General features: G+C 40.3%; 1 protein-coding gene across 1 annotated transcript; it reads right to left on the bottom strand.

The window, feature by feature from the left end:
• Positions 1-1,475: 1,475 nt before the first annotated feature.
• LOC117239858 (kynurenine/alpha-aminoadipate aminotransferase, mitochondrial-like) lies at positions 1,476-7,148 on the bottom strand. The gene is made up of 8 exons (XM_033505686.1): positions 6,770-7,148; positions 6,474-6,661; positions 5,486-5,656; positions 4,533-4,793; positions 3,638-3,817; positions 2,821-2,947; positions 2,247-2,455; positions 1,476-2,129 (listed from the first exon to the last, which is right to left on the bottom strand). Exons 1-8 carry the CDS (start codon positions 6,861-6,863, stop codon positions 2,046-2,048), a joined length of 1,314 nt encoding a protein of 437 aa, XP_033361577.1. The 5' UTR covers positions 6,864-7,148; the 3' UTR covers positions 1,476-2,045.
• Positions 7,149-19,320: the final 12,172 nt, after the last annotated feature.

The following is a 19,320-nucleotide window of genomic DNA, read 5'->3' as shown; positions in this document are numbered from 1 at the left end:
ATAGAGAAAGATCGTGGCAACGGTCGCAACGTGAGAAATTTATAAAATTGCTTATGCATGAATTTTTTATTCATCCGCCACAGATCTTAACTCTCAATCGGACATTGTGTCTTCTTTCCTTCTTGCCAAAGTGTTGTCAACCAAGCTGTTTGCCGAATAGTCGTTTATCCGTTGCTTACCTATCGCTAATTTCACCTACGCCACGTCAGACAGAGATTATACTTTGATAAATTACGAAATAAATCAAGAATTTCGAGAATAATTTTGTTTCGGAATTTCGCCCCACTTTTTCCATATCGAGCGACGTTGTTTCGAACAGGTTCTGAAAGCTAGACGTCGACATTGCGTTTGGATTTCACGGGATTACTCGAAAATGTACATGGTTTTTCGGTGCTCGGTGGTGGACAATCGATGATCGTAAAGTTGCAGAACTGACCTCGATGATCTCAGGTCGGAAAACGAAAGTGAACTGGTTTCTCACCAAAATCCCACTCGTGAAAATGCGGCCATTCGTATGATCGGCCGTATCTGTGCATCCCCTGTAACGACCCCTAGAAACGTCTTTTAATATACACTATATCTTCGAAGGGCCCGGGGATTTCCCTTCGTTTACCCGACCGAGAAAATACACAAGTTGCTCGTCTTAAATCCGTCATTACACGCGTATTAACCTCGTTCGCCATTCCCTTTCGTCGCTTGTTCGTTCGTAATCACTTGCACTTTTCTTTTTTTTCTTTTCATCGCAAGATAAATTCTAATTTGTATTCAATCTATTTTTGCTCCTTGATGTTTTATTCTTGTTTTACTTTTGTTCTTGTTGTTCGACGAAGGATTATTTTAACCAATTGCGGTGCTCAAATATGAGATTGGAAAACTAAAGTTAGTCTATCGTTGACATTTTTTTTTTTTTCTCATTTCGACGATATTCTTTATAGGAAATCGATATTAGCGGCAATAAGCGTTCAGGAATAGACGCGCCGCAAATACTCGAAAGAAAATGACAAAGAACGTGGATTAACTATCTGTCAAGTTTTTTCTCCAGAATTTAATACGTAATTTAATGCAGACAAAGAGAAATATATGTGACGATATTCTGCAAGTACGAGCAACCGTATCTGCGAGAGCGAACGGCAATGGTTCGATATCGAGGAAACGTGCAGGCCGCAAGATGGATCCTTCTCAGCTTATATCGCAGCGGATTAAATTAATTTCGTTCGATTAATTGGTAGTTAAGACGTTCGGTGCTAAGTGAAAGAGTTTAGTGCCTGTCTTCCACCCTTACTCCTAATTCTATAGCGTCGCGCTCTCTTTCGCTCGAACTTTTGTCACGCCATCGTATCCCCTGTTTATCTTTCCCTTCTGCGTCGAGCTAACTTCTAAACAACCGATGAATTCCTAGAAACACGTGTAAGTTGACTTTGAAAACTTACAACGATGGAAGTACGGGGGATAAGGGAAGTAGGAAAAACGCAGCATCTTGATTGACTCAGCTTTATTTACATAACATTAATACATAGCATAACAATACTTTTATACAAGATATTTTAAACTTATACAATACTATGCCGATTCGCGATAAATACACGTACTGACGATACGTCTACGAATTCCTACGGTAATTAAGTACACGCGATATTTACACTAATCGTTACTTATGTTAAAAAAAAAGTTACCGATGGTTTTCGAGAGCGATGAAATGGAAGATGATCAAATCGAACAGGATGATTCCAAAAAATTGCATAAAAATTATAAAATTATATAAAACTATATATATTAAAGCGCGAAAAAATTTGATCCTACGGTCCTCTGGCAAATAAGATGACAAATATTTTTGAGCAGATTTTGCAGGATAGATCAGGTAGATTTCTCTATGTCGCTATTCGTCGATAAGATCTTTTTCTGCGATACGATGATTTCTACCATATCAACGTACGATACTCTAGCGCGCATTGCTTTGTCGATATAAGTTTTGTCAAATATAGACAAATCTTCGTTCGAAAACCTTCGTCGTTGGTTCTTTACCAAACGAAAAAAACCCGTATGCGTTAGTTGATGAACGGATTCTCATTTATAATTGAGTAGTTATTTCGCAGCTCGGACCTGATTAGATCTGCTAACCTTTCCATTGCCTGAAAAAAAGGTCACTACGTATATCGAATAATGGTAACTTTCGTAATTCAATCGATATTAAGTAATTTGGACTAGTTCAATCGTAAGTTTGAATTTATCGCATAGTCAGAACTTACCAAGTTCATTTCCTCGTAAGAAGCTTTGGAGAAACTCGCTCTAATAGCGTTGCATGGTTTGCTAGAATCTTTCATGAAGGCTGCACCAGGCGCCATTATGACACCCTCCGTGACTCCTCGCTGCATAATCATCTTCCATGTATCCTTAATGTCTCGAACTTTGATCCAGAGGAAGAAACCTCCCCTTGGTATCGTGAAATCTACCAAACCTGCAAAGTAGGCGATACATATTAATATGCTATCACTAACAAGGATGGCATTACTAATAGTAGGAATATCGAAATAATTTCCGTGGATTTAAGAGAAAAACAGTATTCAAATGCACGGCACGCGTTTCAAATCAACAATCGTAAATACGATTAAATAAATGAGCTAATCGCGATTATAAACAACTACGATAAAGTTACTTGATTATTTTTCAAAATTACATTCAAAATGAGTAATTTACCAAACGACGTATATATTTAATTTAAATATTTAAATATTTAAACTAAAAGCAACTCAACGAAGAACTGTGAAGAAAAGAAGCATATTCCACGGTAAGGATTATCCGCTATTTGCAAATTATACGAACCGCTCAAATGCTTCTCAGCGAGTCTGGCGATAATATCCCTTCGTTGTTTATAGAACCGCTTTATCCCCGTGAAATGTTTCATCATTCCGTCGTATCCCCATAATTTCATCAGCTTGTACAGTATCACCTAGAAACAACGGTTAGTCGTGAAGAAACCGTCCCTTCTTCGCATTCGCATATGATAAAAACCGTTCTGTGTTTACATTTGCGATAACAACCGACACGCGCCACCGTTGATACAAGATGGGCATACGTCCAATGATAATTACCCGAAGCGTGCGAAGCGCTCCCGATATTTTTCACGCGATTTATCTTCACACTAAAGAAATAATATTTACGTCTACAAAATGATACATAATAACCATCGACCATATCTTTACGAAGCGTGCAGTGACATATGTTTTATTGACGATCGGAACGGTATCGATGCATACTTTATACGTACGTACGTACGTACGTATTCACGCATACGTCGACTTTGAAAAATTGCGATGATTGAAATTGGGCATCGCGCATCTTAGGACTTGTTTTATCGCAACATCGTTAACCTCTGGCAAAAGTTCAAAGTTTTAATTCGGAATATAGCAAGATTAATCTATCTGTAGGTATATCATCGTTGGAGTTACATTGAAACGATTGCAAGCATCGAAACGAGCACTAGAGATTTGTATGATCGTCGTAAGGATCATAATCGAAGCTTTCCATCGTGTTTTATCGTATTGCGATAAAATCACGATTAGAGGCGAAGCTTTGAGAGCCGTACCAACGGTGGAGAATGTTGGAAAGGTTGGTGGGATAGAAAAGCAACCCTACCAACCTGGGATAATGTAGGGGCATGGAGGTGACTGCTCTGCAAGTGGAGTTCTATGCTCGCTATCAGTGGAGCCGCTGCTGTGATGAATCCCAATCTCAGACCACTGCTGATCACTTTCGAGAACGAGTCCAATCTAATCACTCTGCCTTCCGTGTCCAACGATAAGAACGATTTTGGTTCCACCTGCGCGTAACACATTTCGCATGCTATCAAAAATTGTCCGCTATGGACAGTGACAATTATTCAAACTGTTATTTCAGGCAGTCGAACGTGGAATAACATTTAGTATGATTAATACAGAAACTAAATGATATTCTGGGTAATTGGTCGGAACGATAATTGATATTCATTCGACGATTTTATGGTTTTAACTATTTTGTCATACGTTTCGAGAGAGATTGAAATGCTCTATGAATTTATACCGACCAAAGGAATTAGAAAATTGCATAAACATCGCGACATAATATAATTCTTTTCACGAAATTATATTTGAGTTTTTAACAATTTGTCAGCGTTTCGGATCTTGCGAACAGCAACGCTCTGAGATCTACGAGTGTAGGTAATTGTAATTTTTCTTTATCAGTGTCGTCGATAGCATCAACTTAATTCTTCGTGCCCCGCTACTCCCTTGACGTCGATAGTAAATTAATTTCCATCGATATAATAAATTTATCATTTTTTCGCTGGGTAATTTCTATCTCTTTCAAACGTTTTGATCATCATATCTTTGGTCAAACAATCCTGCGATTGCTTCCAACATCTTTACGCGACATCCGCGAATTGTCAGCGAAAAGAAGAAATATTTTAAAGAGCGAAGCAATAAGAAAGAAAAATGAAGGAAAGTAGAAAGCAAATATTTGGGAAATAAAAGTGCGAGAAGAATAAAAATATCACTCACCTCGTTGAAGTGCATGAAATGATAAGGATCGTCATCCAGGATCAGGAAGTTGTATTCGCAGGCTATCCTGTAAATCTCCTTCCGCCTTTCCAACGGGATAATAACGCCTGTGGGATTCGATCCGGTGGCGTTTATGTACATTATTTTTGGCATTTTCTTGCCAGACAGCTCCCTGTTCCTCAACGTTTCCCTGAGAATCTCTGGAACCACACCATGCTCATCCTGAGGGATCGGGATCAGCTCCACCTTATGCGGCGAGACCTGTAATCGAAAAACGATTTTCCTCGATTTTCCTACGCTATCAATCGCTGCATAGTAAAAGCGTCCTGAATTCGTTGTAGCGATAAAGTGTACCTCCGCGTTATATCCGTTACTCTTTATCTGTCAATTGTCCGTTTAAAAATTCTGACTACTTTCCATGTGCGTACATAATAACGAAGACCGCTTATCACAGAGATTATGTATCGAGAAAAGAGGGGAAAGGCGTGTATCTATTGAAACGTACGACTCGACATTTACGACTAGCTATATAACGATGAGGAAAGATATTTATTCCTGTAAACCTCACGTGTTGATAAATCGGAATAGAAGAAATCTCGTAATTATGTCGAAACCCGAATCACTCCAGTTAATATTTTATACTTACAAAGGAGTTCTTTTTCAGGTCATCGTAAATATTTCATCAGCACAATAATTCGGATTTCTCCGGATTTCTGATTTCTTTTATCGCGCGAGCAAGAATTTCAATATTGCTTCGTATCTCTTACAGTTAACGCTCCGCGAATGAAATATTCTTTAAATTCCAATTTCTCTGTCATTAATTTTAGAAAAAGAAAGAGAGAGAGAGAGAGAGAGAGAGAGAGAAAGGAAGTTCGTTTCGATCTTGGAAATAATCTAATTGCGTAATATTAAGAGAAACGCGATCGGGTGAAAAATAGCGGAGAATTACCGACCACAACTTCCACGCCCGGATAAAAAGGATCGTGCACCAGGAGAGGATCGCCGGGGCCGAGTATGGCCTCGAGAGTTTTGCTTAATCCGTCCTGAGATCCAGAGACGATCACGATGTCACGGCTCTCCCACAAGGGTGGTGCGTGCGTCCTTCTCTGGAACTCCCTCAGGCTCTGAAACCAATTTAGTATTCAATGTCGTTAAACATATTGAAGGCAATTGCGTTATCTCAAAGTGAGAGGAAAAAAGTGAGAAAGAAGCGGTTTAACTACAAACGTACGATTACCCACGAGTTTTTGATAAATGTAATTGTTATTCGTGTAGAAATACCGTTCAAGATTCTTATCGAGTGACAGGGATGTCACGTTCCACGATCATTTGGATATCTTTATCTTTGATTTTCATCGTATAGTCTACGAAATAGCTGTGTTAACTTGCCCCTTCGTATATACGGACTATTTGATTCGATAGGTTTAAAAAGAATTTCAATCTTACTCTTCGTAGCCACAGACTATTTACAGTAGAGTCTAAGAAATGTCAATCTTTGATCTATATCGTTAAAGAAAATATGAATGTTGGATCGAAGAGCATAATGTAGAGATCTGGTAAGTCGAGGTACCAAATAATGTGGCAAACCTCGCGTCTCTGGTAACAACAAAGATAAGAGCAACTATCGTCGAGTGAGAAAATAATATATCGAAGAATAGCGCAAAATTTAAGAATCGCATGTTTCTTTAGAGGCAAAATTCTAGGAACTTTTCAACGCGTCTGATCATCTTCCGAACGAGATTAACAAACGCAACAACATCGGCATCGTCAATTTTATGTTATTTTATCGTGTACGAAGCTTGTATATGGCACGGTTGTAGAAAATGGCGCAAAGATAGAAATCATTAGACAAGGTATAACGAAGATTCTGCGGCGTGCCGATAACTCGCAATTGGAATCCATAAAACAAATTGGTCCGAGTGAAATCCAATTTTCAGTTACCTGAAGAAGCGGCGGGTAGCCCTGAGTAGGAATGTACTGCAAAGCCGAAGCCAATTCTCGGTCGTCAAGGGTGAAAGACGATCCATCTTTGAGTTTGACGGAGATCTCTGCGAAAGGGAAGGTTTCTTCGTTCGGCATACCCTCCGCTAACGAGACCACGTTCTTCGGCGCTGAATACGCTATTTTGGCTGAAAGACGCGCGAAAAGACATCGTTAGAAAACTGTCTGCCCAATTTTTTTCCACCAATGTCTAATAAATAAGGTTCTTGACAAAGATCCTTATTTTATCTTCTTACTCAATTCCCTGGTAGTGGCCGATCTTCTACGTTTAGAGACATCCGTCTTGAACAACGAATAATCCATCTCGAATTTTTCTCTCGTCTTATGCATTTTCGTTCACTTTCTCTCGATTGGCACCTCGAAGGCCAATCAGCGCAGGTTCGAATATCGAATGGGTCGAAAGCGAGACGAATGGCAAATAGCGGGTAAAGCTATGGAAAAAATACGAATGCTTTCGCGACAAATCCCGATAGTGACAAAGAAAACTTCTGGCTGGCGAACAGGAAACGCGAACGAGTGGAAAAGAACAGAAAATAAAAATGGATCGTTTAATAACACATTCTTTTTCATGAAACACCAACGCTATTACTATCAACACTGACAGCGCGGCTCGTTTACCCAGCTTTTATATATAGCGATAGCTTTGGTTGCGTCAGATAGCATTAACATATTCGAAAAGGAATACACGGCGATACATAGTAGCTGCTTCGACTATTTACCATTACTATCAACTACCAACGTTCGTGTGAATCTTCGAATACAAGCGTCTTTTAGGATGATGAAAATGCTTCGAAGATCGAGAAATTTTTTCAAGGAATTCGTTCTAGGATGTTACAAACAATAGTCATCGATGCGAGATTACGACTAGCTGTAAACAATGGTGTTGTAACGAGTTCCGATATGCGAATGAGAATAAATCTCGTACGGGTGGATGATTTTTTGCATAAACGACGATACCTTCGAAACGAAACGAATAAACGAAACGTTTAATGTATCGATGGTCTTATTTTTACCGTTGGGAAAAATGTTAGTCGATCAAAGTTATTCAAAATAAAAAAAGGAAAAAGAAAAAAATAAGGAAATTGAACTTTGTTTATCACGAGTTAGCTGCAGACTCGTGGCGGGTATTTTTACATTTTTATAAATTTCATCATAGATTAGAAGAAGTGGGAAAATTGGGATTTTCGATCGTGCATCGGATTTATCGTAAACGTCTGACGAACGATTCGTAACACGTATCGTCTGTCATGATGTAATAAAAGGTCAGCGTTTCGTCTGCCTGAACGGATGACAGTAAAACTGATAGTAAAAATGACCCGGTTTCCGTCAACAGTGCCACCGTTAATGATCTCCGGGGCAATTACTCGACCGATACCAACGATACCAAAAACTGCAATTATCCTTCTCGTAACACCACGATTGCAATCGAACTGTTGCAAAAAAAAGGGGGGGGGGCGGGGAGAAAAATATCGAACTGAAACTATATTACTGTAGGACAAAAAAGAGACTAATCAAATCGAACTAGCCATTTGTTACTAAAACTCCAATATCGGGATAAAATCCAATATCGCCGTAAGTAAAATCGAACAAAACACTGAACTTTCGTACAAAGCTTTTTCTATGTCTAACGATTACGTCGTCCAAGCACGACGTGACGAGATTAATTGCTTCATTACGAAATTACTCTTCGTCTAAGCCTTTATCTGTCTTCCGTTTAAGGCAAAAACGCACTCTATTTCGATCGTTTCTAGGAAAGTTCGTGAACGAATACGCGTCCGGGTATGGCTTAGTCAACCGTTCTTCTTCTTTCATTTCGAGCGGGGGCAATTCGAAAAACATTCTTTCACATTCGCGATACGTTTGTGGGAAGTTGTTAAGAAATAGATAAGGCGACGAATCAACGTCGATTCCTCGTCCGTTCGACGATGATTCGTTGGCATATCGTCAACGAACCGTGACATTCGATTGTCAACGCGCGAGAAGTGGAAGTTTTTAATTAGAAAAGTATTAATCGGTCCTGATAAATTCTTTTCCTTCTCCGTAATCGGTCGTTCCCTTTGAAGTATGTTTTTACACGTACGGATTCGCGAAAGTATTCAAACGTACGTCCACAAGTTGCAGACACTTTTTGTAAATATAGTATTAATACGTCGTACGAAAAATTTTGAAATTTCGTTAGCACTATAGCGAGACATAAAAGTATCTCGACTGGCCGTTATCCTTAAAACGGCTGTTCGTCCTGCATATTAATCTTATTAATCTTTTACTAAATATACGTTTGCAATGAATATCTTGTAACTTTTATATACAATTTCACCTTAGTTTCATTCTACTTTCGATTTGAACAAAAATGTTTATGCGACGCGCGCGACATGCAATTAAATGTTTTCTACGATAAGTATTCAAATATTTTCGTCAGCCAGTGTACGCGTATTTTCGTTATGAAAGTGTACATTGTAGATCCTTGGGTGGGACGAACCAACTCCCACCAGAAAATCGCTGGAGCACGCCAGTTTTATTATTTTTCTTCCGCCGCTAATCTTATACGAGGTATTTCGTAAGCGTCGCGCGTCGCGCTGATGCAAGAAACATCGAGGTTTGCTATGTAGACTGCGTTTCTTTCTCGTGCAGTAACTCGTCTAATCACGTAGACCATAGGCGAAGGTCACGGCAAAAGGTGGCAAGTTTGCTCGAAGGGTAACTGCACGGTAAACCTTCTGGGTTTTGTATTCGATGCGCCAGATAAAAGTTGAGCGATAGTTATTCGACTAACTCGACTGCTCGATGCTTCTCGGCGAAATTCGACGAACCTCCGTTGTATTAAGTATTTACGATACTTGCTTTAGGTTTATTTAGGAGTCATCGATGGAATAGGGACGATTATGTCGAATCCAGTGAAATTTTTCACAGGTTCCAAGTTAATCATATGCAATCGATACGTAAATACTTACGAATATATGCGCTACGGCAAACTGTTACGATTATATTATATACTACGTTATATAAAACCGTTTGAAACTCGATTAACACTATGATAATACACGATTATTATATCTCTTAAAATTGAAATCAGTTTCAGAATTTAGGTATTTGCTATGTGAAAAATGAAACACGGTATCGTAGTATTATATGTTATCAAGATCTATCAACCGTTACCACGTAAGAAAATTTTTTAAGTAAATGTTTTTTTACGTCCTACGCGTTTTCAGGTTTATTTGAAAATTTATTGAAGAAATGTACGTTAGAAAATGATTCAAAATTTTAAATGTTTTATTCACGACGCATAATATAACATGTCTGTGCAAAGTTTCTATACATATTCAAATTCTTTCATGGGCCACTGTATGCGCGAGCGTGAAAATATATGTATATAACACAACGTAAGAGATGGCACGTTCTGAAACACGTGACCGAACTATATCGCACCATTTGATTATGCAAAATCCGAGATAGCATCGCTTTATCTCTATAGTCATAGATACACCATATTTGAGCCAATTACGTAATGCATGGGAAGAGAAAGATACGTGTGAGGTTTTATAAAAGATTGGCTGTAATCGTATCACGATTAGAACGATCGGACGGATTCTAAGAAACTCGGAGAAGAAAAATTCGTCTCTTATAAATTTGGTATCTGCTTGTGTGAAACCGAGAATTATTTTTGACACCGATTTCAGTTCGTTCGATGAGATTGATACTCGAATTTTCAGAGTTCAATGACGCCGAATGAATCGTGTTTCGAAGGAATTCAAACGAAAGCAACATTCGCACAGTGGTTTCGCGTAAACCGGTTGGATAACGTCACACTGTTGCGATTTCATTTGCCACTTTCCTCCGCTAATGAATTTAAGCAACCGCCAGACTGACGTTCAATCACATCTATTACCAATAAAATCAATATATTCTCTTGTTGCCATATTCGTGTCATCGTATAGTTATCGTATAATAAATATACTTATCAACTTTTATGGAAGGATTAAAAAGTTTGTGGAATGTCGATCTTAAGTACGATACAATTCGTTGATAGACAATGTCAAATAAGCATTGTTAACGTTCATGGTTGTTAGGTATATTCGTTACGTTTATTTGTAATATCAAACCTTCGATAGCGTAATAAAATAACGAAAAACGAAGAAAGAATAAGATGTCAAAAATAATTGTTTCGTGTATTTTCCGTATCAAATATGAAAACTAAGTACCTTGACGCGACGATAATCTTTCGTTAAAGAAAAGAAAGTATCATTAAGATTTGAAATTTATTCGTTTTTAATGGTGTTATTATATGTTTAATGGTTTGAAAAAATATCTTCTTCTTAATCTCAAAGTAATTTCTTTTATTCTTTTGCATTTGAAGATTGCATTTGAAAGTTCAATGTGATATTAATCAACGAAACCCGTTTGTTTTGGAACGATGTTAGTTCAGAGGTAATCGCTAATTAGTTGGCCAGACGTTATCGAGCTTGTCATTAACGAATTTTTCGGAATAGGTAATGATACGAATAACAGTAACAGACTTCTATAATGCTAATTGTAATTATAACGACAATATAACGATAATTTGAGATTGTTACGATAATTAGATATCGTTACAGATAAGGAAAAGATCGATGTTATACAAGGGAAATATTTTCAAAAATTACACGAACGATTCTTATCGATTATCATTGTATTATTTGCCTGTTTACGTTAACATGTTTTTCCATGTATGCACATGATGCAACAATCGTTATTACTTAACGTCGCTGCGATAAAGAGAGAACGAGCGTGCTCACCATTTTACGACTAGAAAATTCCGATATATCATTGATCGATAGACTCCTCGGATTCTTTATTCGATTTTATTTCGAATCTTTATTCGATAATGTTGTTTGTTGCTGAAATCTATTAATATTGCAATTTTCAACCAACATGTTTTCGAGTGATTTCGAATGACGATTATCGAAAAAGAAAAGATGGTCATGGTCATTCTCCTTCGGAAGCGATCTCGATTGCCGATTTTTAAACGATATTAAGCTTTCCTGGTAGCGACATCTTACGCCTATTTGGCAAACTATAATAAATGTAAAGCGTTTGTTGCTTGGACGGATTCTGCGAACAAAATTGTTAGAATTTATAATTATTTTAAAGGCAAGAACGATCTCGGCAAGAAAAAGAGGCGCGCTGGTAAATAAAAAGGAACGTAACTATAGAATATTACGAGAATGCGCGGATGAAAGGATCGTCGTTGGGTTTAATGTCGTTAATTTGGCCAAGTTGCTTCTGAAAATTCGCAAATATCTGCGAGACGCGCGATGACCGTTGGCGAGGTAGAAATAAAGAAGATCCGATCAGGTGCTCCAGGGAGAAGAAACTGGTCCGCGGATTGGCAGGCGACGGAGATGGAGAAACGTACTTAACGAACGGAGAAGTTCATTAAAAGCGAAACGACATTAGCCGACCTAAAATCAACTCTCCGACGATTCCGCTTACGCTTGCTTCCCACCTGAACAGCTCTCCCCACCTTGGCAGTCGGTGTCAGCTCCACAGGTGAGATAGAAAGAGCTGGTCTCTCGATGGTGGCGGATAGTCGAGCGAGGTTGGACGAAGCCGAAGAGGAACAACGAGCACGGTAACGAAGGTACGAAGATGACGAAAGAAAGAGGGAGAAAGGAGGAGGATGGTGGAACCGGCAGAGGCTAGAAAAGGAGGCGGAGCAGGAACCAGGAGGAGAAATCGTGTCGCAGTTCTCGAAAGCAAAGAGGTGAAAAAGAAAGAGACGATAGGTCCGCCGATAGGAAATAGATCCTCAGGATTGGCGGTAGAACGAGACGAGGATCAGAAGGCTGAGGCTGAGGCGCGCGAAAGCGGGGGATGAAAAAAAAGGCCCATCTCCTCACGGGAGATTGTCTTCCTTCGAGTGCTCCGTAGCCCCTTCGGTGCCGGCTGTCGTTAGCCTTAATAGAAACCACTCAGCGACTATGAATTGCCTACCGATTATGCTGCAAATTTCATTATTTTCCCGCTGGAAACGGTGTCGCCTCGCCCCGTATTGGTCGATCGTCGAGGATTCATCGAGAAGAGGCGCCAGTTCCTCGAGGCCGGCTACCAACTGCCGGCAAATTTCCTTCGACGGGCGCGAGATTATTGGAAAGAATCGTGTCACCCGGTGAACTTTGACTGATTCACGCCGGTACGTGCTTATGAGATAAAAGTGTTTCTTAATCGGTTCGACGATAGGTTGTTCCTCGTTTTGTAACGATTACGGCCAACATCGACGCCCGCAGCCGGCCGAAAGTGCTACGCGAACACCCGTGCCTGTATCAACTGTCACGTCCGGTACATACGAATATTTTTATTCTTTTCTTATTTGTATTATAAGTACGTTATTTCTTTACTGCTTTTTACATTGTGCGCTTTCCGATACATATATGTGTGTGTGTGTGTGTGTGTGTGTGTGTGTATGTATGTAACGAGCAAAAAGGTGTAATGTAAGCAATGCAAGAAAATCTCGAAGATTCTAGAGAATACAGTTGCAACGTTAAAAATAATATAAATACCAAATTTCTATAGAAAATTATTATGTAAAAAAAAAACATTGTACGCTTGTAAGAAATTCTGCTGAAACTACTACAAACCAGAGTACCAAGGTTATTGTTTAATGCCCGACGTTGTCCTCGTTGGCGGAGTGTCTCTAAACGTTCTGTCGCTAAGAAAAATCCTAAACGATTCGATGAATAGAGCCGAAAGTTTCCGTGCATTCAGTTGGTTGAACGCTTACCAGATAGTTTTGTATTTTATTCCGGGCGCAAACTATGCTCTTCACGCCCAACGTTACCTAATTGGGTGCACCCCGTGGTCGAGCCATTATACGGGGTGTCAAAATACCTCTCTCCATTTTTCGTAATCCTCCATGTACCTATACATCTCCTGCAACCTCTTCCCCCCTCTAACCTGACCTTCGGTGGTTCGTTGGGACAAAGAAGTATGCGTGCTTGTATCTCAAAGCGACCGACCGAATGGAATGCACAATAGAATTGTCGCCACACGTCGTTTCGAGGAGTAAGAGACGTTTTCTTCGCCTTGTCTGCCACGCTATAAGCCGTCTCAGAAAGAGACCCTCTAACAGAAGTGCTTTGCCAAGTGTAACAACATGTGTTTACGTATGTTTTCATCCCCCCTTGCGCCTCTTTCGCCTCTTCCACCCTGTACCACCCTTTAACTTTCTGTTTTCGTTCCACCACATCCTTTGTCGTACGTTGCGCAACATTTTCACGTTTCCTTCGCTTATCCTTTCACACGATTTTTCTCTTTCCACGATTTCTCCTTTCTCTTTGTCGATCCGTAGCTTCTTCCCTTATTTCTTGTTTCCTTCTCTTCGCTCGTAGCTCGTACGTATATACGTTTCAAGTATACATAGCAATCGTGGCTCGAGTCGGGTTCCACGAACGTGGAATTGGAAAGCAGAAAAAAGGGCAATTTTATTGTGCTGGAGAATGGTGGAATCAACGGATCTAGGTTTCCTTTACAAACGTATCGGTTACAATTCGGGCATGAACGGAGCTCGTTGCCGCAGAAGGGGTGGAGAATATTTCGTGTCCCCCTTTATAGACTTCCCGTCGATGGTTCCGCTTCGTTCCTTTTTCCACTCGTCTCCCTTCGTCATTTCCTTCCACGATTCTTTCTGATTTTTGATACCGCGATTGAGATCTTTCCTCGCCACTTTGACACACGGATAGAAGGAAATTCGCTGTGAAACGCGAATCTACGTTCGATCGGTTGCTTTCTTCGTGTATTGTTCGCATAATAGCAAGATCGAGGAGGCGCGAGACGAGGAAAATTCTGATTTAATCGAGAGGAATCTCCTACGGTCTCGAGGCTGAAATCCGATTTGACCTTTCGATAGAGCGAGCTTTTAGTTGGCGCCTTTTCCAACTTCAACGGTGGCTAACGGAATTACACCGAAGGACCGATAATTGCTGATAATTCGGTGGAACTTCGTTAAGACGCTCATCTGGGTCGGGACGAAATGCTTTCATTTGATTATTACTCGATTTCGATAATGCGATTATCACGTTTAAGCCGAGCGAATAGATTACGTTTTCGTCTCGTTTCGAGCATAGATCGAGCGAGCAGTTGAAACGGTGTGTTAAATGATTATGTTAACGAGCCGTGGACGAAGAAACACGGAATACGGCTGGTGTTTTCAATCGTTGCGAGAAACGGGGGTTGGTCGTGCGTTGTAGATTTCGATTAATTAGAAACGATATTGCCTTTGTAAATGGATTGTTTCGTTTAGAAGCAAAACGAACGTACCTTTAATTCCACGCGATATTCGATTCTTCTGTCAATTTGCCGCGAATTTTCTTCCCATGAAGAGCGAAGGATGAATTATGCAACGGTAGAAATTACTTTCGTATCGAACCAGCATTAACCCGATTACGTTCGAATAATGAAGCAATCGAATTAAGATTAAATCGCTTTTGAAAATACGTCTGAACGCACCACTAGTTTTAAATCTTATTTCAGCTATTAACGAAATCGGTGCGCTCTGTGTGTCCTCTATAATTTGTAATTAGCTCGCGGAACGTTGCGTTTCGACTTCCTTGGTTCCACTCCGGATCAAATTGAAATTAAAGAAAAATTAACGATAAAAGAGATTGTTAAAATAAGCTAGAAAAAGAAAGGAGAGCTCGTTTTAAGCATTTCTCATTTTAAATATTATGACTTGCGAAATTATTAGGAAGTTTTTATGGATATATTGCGACGCCCGATTATCACGGTCCGAATATGTACAACAAGAAGGAAAATATACATAAATAGTACTATAAATTTCATATTTTAAATATTGTCATACGTAACAACGTTCTAAAAGTTTATTAGCCACGAAATGTCGAAGACGTACAATATTTTCTACTTAATGTCGATAGGATATACGAAATACGAATTCCTTCATTTTAGTACACTGTCGAAAGGTTTACATGTGATCGATAATTGACCGTTCGATCACTTCTATGACCTTTGCGAAGCGTAGATTTGCAATAAATGTTACGTACCTTTCTAACTGTTAAGGTATAATAAATTAATAACTTTGTTAGTATACAACATCGATACATATCAATATTACACTCCGAAGACCTCGATAACCTTCTTACACGCACGCTTGTTGTCAAACAGTCTATTCTAGAGGCTTCTAACATCTAACAACAGTCTTTTGTCTCAACTAAGACCTGGACGTCCTCTGACGCTTACACGCACACTGCCATGTACAGTGTAAATGTATAATCTACCTAACAATAATCGCGTCTTGTCATAGTGTTAATAAAATTTCTACGTTCTTTCCATAATAGTAGGTACAGTTTATTCACGAAAGATTCTTGCGTGACAAGCATTCAAACATTTTCGTCAATTACTATATACCTGAAACGACACGAGAAGATTGCCTTACAGTCGTCAATGAGTAGTACGAGCCACAACCCTCGTGAAACGTCTCCGATTACATTCTTTATCCTAATTAGGTTTGCGAGGCTCTGCGCCTCGACCAGCCACCAATTATTGGTAATTGCGTAAAGATGTCACTTGGTAAGCGGATTGTTGGCGGTTTTACAGCATTGTACTCTTCTAAGCCACACCACGAGGCTGACAAAGAGGAAGGGGACCATTGGTTCCCGCTTCTCCCTCGAGCGACGCCGACAATGAGGCAACACGCTTCCAAGTTTCTCTCCTGTCGTTCTATTCCTGTTCGATCTCATTTTTCCATTGACCGAAAGCACAAGAAACTGTTTTCTTTTCATCCATAAAAAGGGCACGATCGAACAGATCACCGTGTAATAGTATCGATTCCTAGATTCGGGTAGTTCATTCGAGAAGCTCTGATTCTTCTATCGAAACTCGATTTTCTTCTTTTCTTTTCCTTTCCTTCTTTTTTGTTTGTTGCCGCAGCGATTCAAATTTATACGGGCAGATATATTTTATATATTATTAGACATAGCACATTCGTAAATATAACAATTAATTACAAGCAACTGTAATAATAATTGCATTGTGTATACTTTTATCTTTTTATACAATCAAATTCGGAAAACGTTTGAGAACCGGATTATTGAGATATTGAAATTCGATAGATTTGGAATTTATAACACTAATTAGTTTTGTTACCTGAGATAATCTTCTATTTTGTTCAATTCAACGTTAATCTCGCAAGAATGAAAATGCGAAAAGACGCGCCGTTTTATCATCGAAATTCGCACATTTAGCGATAAATTACCAAACAGCTTTCAATTCGCCTCTTACAGCACAGTGACGTTAATTAAGGATCACCCTGTACATTGTACATAATGATCCGACGAAAAAGTTTGATAGAGTTCTAACTGTATACACGAACACCATGAAAGATGTTTGTAAGCAGGTTGCTGCTACAGTGTCGCTTTAATTAAACTCCGGGCTATTACGACTGCTGAATATTTAATAGCTCGTTAGAAAAATAAAGCGAGAAACAGGCTGTAACGAATTCAGTAACTGCTCGCAGTCTCTCTGGATTGCATCAAGCAGCAGGTAATTAGAGGCGACATCTTACACGAGGCGAATCTACGCGGTGAAAAGTATCTTCTAATCCGAGTATAGAAACTCGATAGTTAGAGAAATAATTGCACGTAGGGCACGTTTTCATAGCTTAGGACGCATCGTCCACGGCACAGGTATCAACGGATAACCGGTTCTTTGCACCGCATCGGTCCCGCGTAGAAATTAAATTAGCTTCTCACGGTGAAATTGAAAAATCCCTTAAACCGAGGCAACGTGAGCAAAAGTGGCTGGATGGAGATATAGAAGAAGGGACAAGCAGGAGTGGCAAAAGAAAAAGCGAGAAAGAGAAAGAGACGAGAGAGAGAGGGAGAGAGAGAGAGAGAGAGAGAGAGAAATAAGGAGGAGACAGGGGAACGGCCGGGTAAAAACTCAGCGCACCGCGAAAACTCGTTTAAAGATGAAAGGCCGGCTAACGACTTATTTTCGATAAGGAAAAGTTAAGGCACTTGCCCCTCGCCACCATCGCATCCAACTCCGGTCGAGCCCTCTGCGGCTCGCTCGAAAACGGAGGGGTGAAAACTCGAAGCGTTCCTCGCGGGGGGTTGGTTTTCCAGCGACGATGAACGACGTCGATGTGCTTCTTCTTCGTTCGTTTCTTCTCCTCTTCTCGTTCCCTTTCTTCCCCTTGGCCGTCCCCTTCGCCGCTCGATGCTCTCGCATTCCTCTCGCTCCTGAACACGCAGCAAAAACACAACAGTTGCGCGCAACTCAACTCAATTGCTATGTCAAAACGATGTGAAATGGGATTGATGTAATTTGGTTAGGCGCGCGACCCCCTTCTGCCACGCTGTCTCTGTCTTCGTTGCACCCTCGTGCGGCTCGCAACCCCCGCGGTGGTGTACCGTTTATAGCGTTGTCGCCGCCACTGTCCTCGTCGTCAGTTCCGTTCTCGCGTGTACCGGGTGTTTTCGCGACAAACGACTCGATTCAAGGCTGATTCTAATGACTTATGAAGTCAAGCCAAATGACCGGGGCTCGCCCTCTTACACGGCCGGCCCTTCGTCACCCCTCACGGGACTTTCGATAACTTTCGAGTTTCACGGCGGGCAAATCGAATAATTTTGTCCCCGGGAACGGGACGACGAGTTCCCGTTTAGCCGGTCTGCCTGTCGTGTATAACTTGTATTATTGTTCGTTTCGTCGTGACAAAGAGGGCAGCAGAAAGATGTAAGAGAAAGGGAGAGAAAGAAAGGGAAACGTTGTCGAGCGAAGAAATCGAGAGACAGCACGATTTGATTGTTGCTCGTTACGGAAGCCGGTTCCATTATCTTGCTTTATTATATTTGCAGCGACTAGTCCACCACCCTTGCGCGTACGCGCAGAAACGTTTTCTCGTCGCAGGAATGCTCTCTCTGTTATGACAATGTCGTTAGAAGTGCGACGAAGTGTAGCTTTAAACAGCACTCTGTGATTATTAACCGTTAAGATTAAAAAGAATATATAATATTATTTTCATTATCATCGTTTTAATCGTCTCGATTATTTGAAAAGAAATTGAGGCAAAAAGATAGAAATGAAGAAAAATGTCATATAGAAAAGAAAAATTTTCTCCTGGGAAAAGATCAAACTAGTATCAATTTTAACATTTTAAATCGACGTGCAGCCTCGTAAACGAGGGTATTCGCGAAATCGCCCGGTTCGCCGCGGTAAACCTCATTAAATTTCTATTCCGGCTAGCCGGTTCTTGCCTCAATGGCCGATAATAGGTTGCCCCATGGAAAAATGGCGGCGGCTAATTAGCCGCGCGTTGGAACACCGCCGACGAAGAAGCGAAAACCGACAAAAAACACAAAAAGAGCATAAAAAAGAGAAAAAGGGGGAAAACTAAAGGACGCGTGGAAGAAGAAGGGTAATGAAAGGAATAGCGCCATTTAAAATCCAGTATCGCGAACAATCGTCTTCTTAATCGCGCGGCACGAATGAAATTAATTCCGGCGGTGTCGAACGCGCGTCGACTAATTAGATTCTGCCGGTAAGTATCGAGGCCGAAGCAAACTCGTGGAATAGAGAAACTAATAAGAACCGATTCCAAAGTGTTTCGCAAGTCATGTTCGAGGATAGTTTGATCAGTACAGTTCGAAAGCCGCCCGAAGTGGCGCGTTTAACCGAGTTACGTTATTTCGCATGGCAATCTCGCTGTTCCTGCCGCGGGTTTCGCTGAAAGTCGCCTAATTAACTCCGTCGAACGATACAACGCGTGTAAAGCGCGTTTCCATTCGGTTGAATA

This window comes from Bombus vosnesenskii, unplaced genomic scaffold (genome assembly GCF_011952255.1).
Source record: "Bombus vosnesenskii isolate JDL3184/JDL3185 unplaced genomic scaffold, Bvos_JDL3184-5_v1.1 scf7180000014442, whole genome shotgun sequence".
Taxonomy (NCBI): domain Eukaryota; kingdom Metazoa; phylum Arthropoda; class Insecta; order Hymenoptera; family Apidae; genus Bombus; species Bombus vosnesenskii.
This window is presented reverse-complemented; position numbering and strand designations above follow the sequence as displayed.

Bases quoted from the DNA above. Each gene is read 5' to 3' on its own strand.
- LOC117239858 (XM_033505686.1), bottom strand. From the start codon at position 6,863: ATGCATAAGACGAGAGAAAAATTCGAGATGGATTATTCGTTGTTCAAG. The intron at 5,657-6,473 runs GTAACTGAAAAT...AATTGGTTTCAG, and splicing joins GCTACCCGCCGCTTCTTCAG to AGCCTGAGGGAGTTCCAGAG. The intron at 2,456-2,820 runs GTTCGTATAATT...CCTACTTTGCAG, and splicing joins CGCTGAGAAGCATTTGAGCG to GTTTGGTAGATTTCACGATA.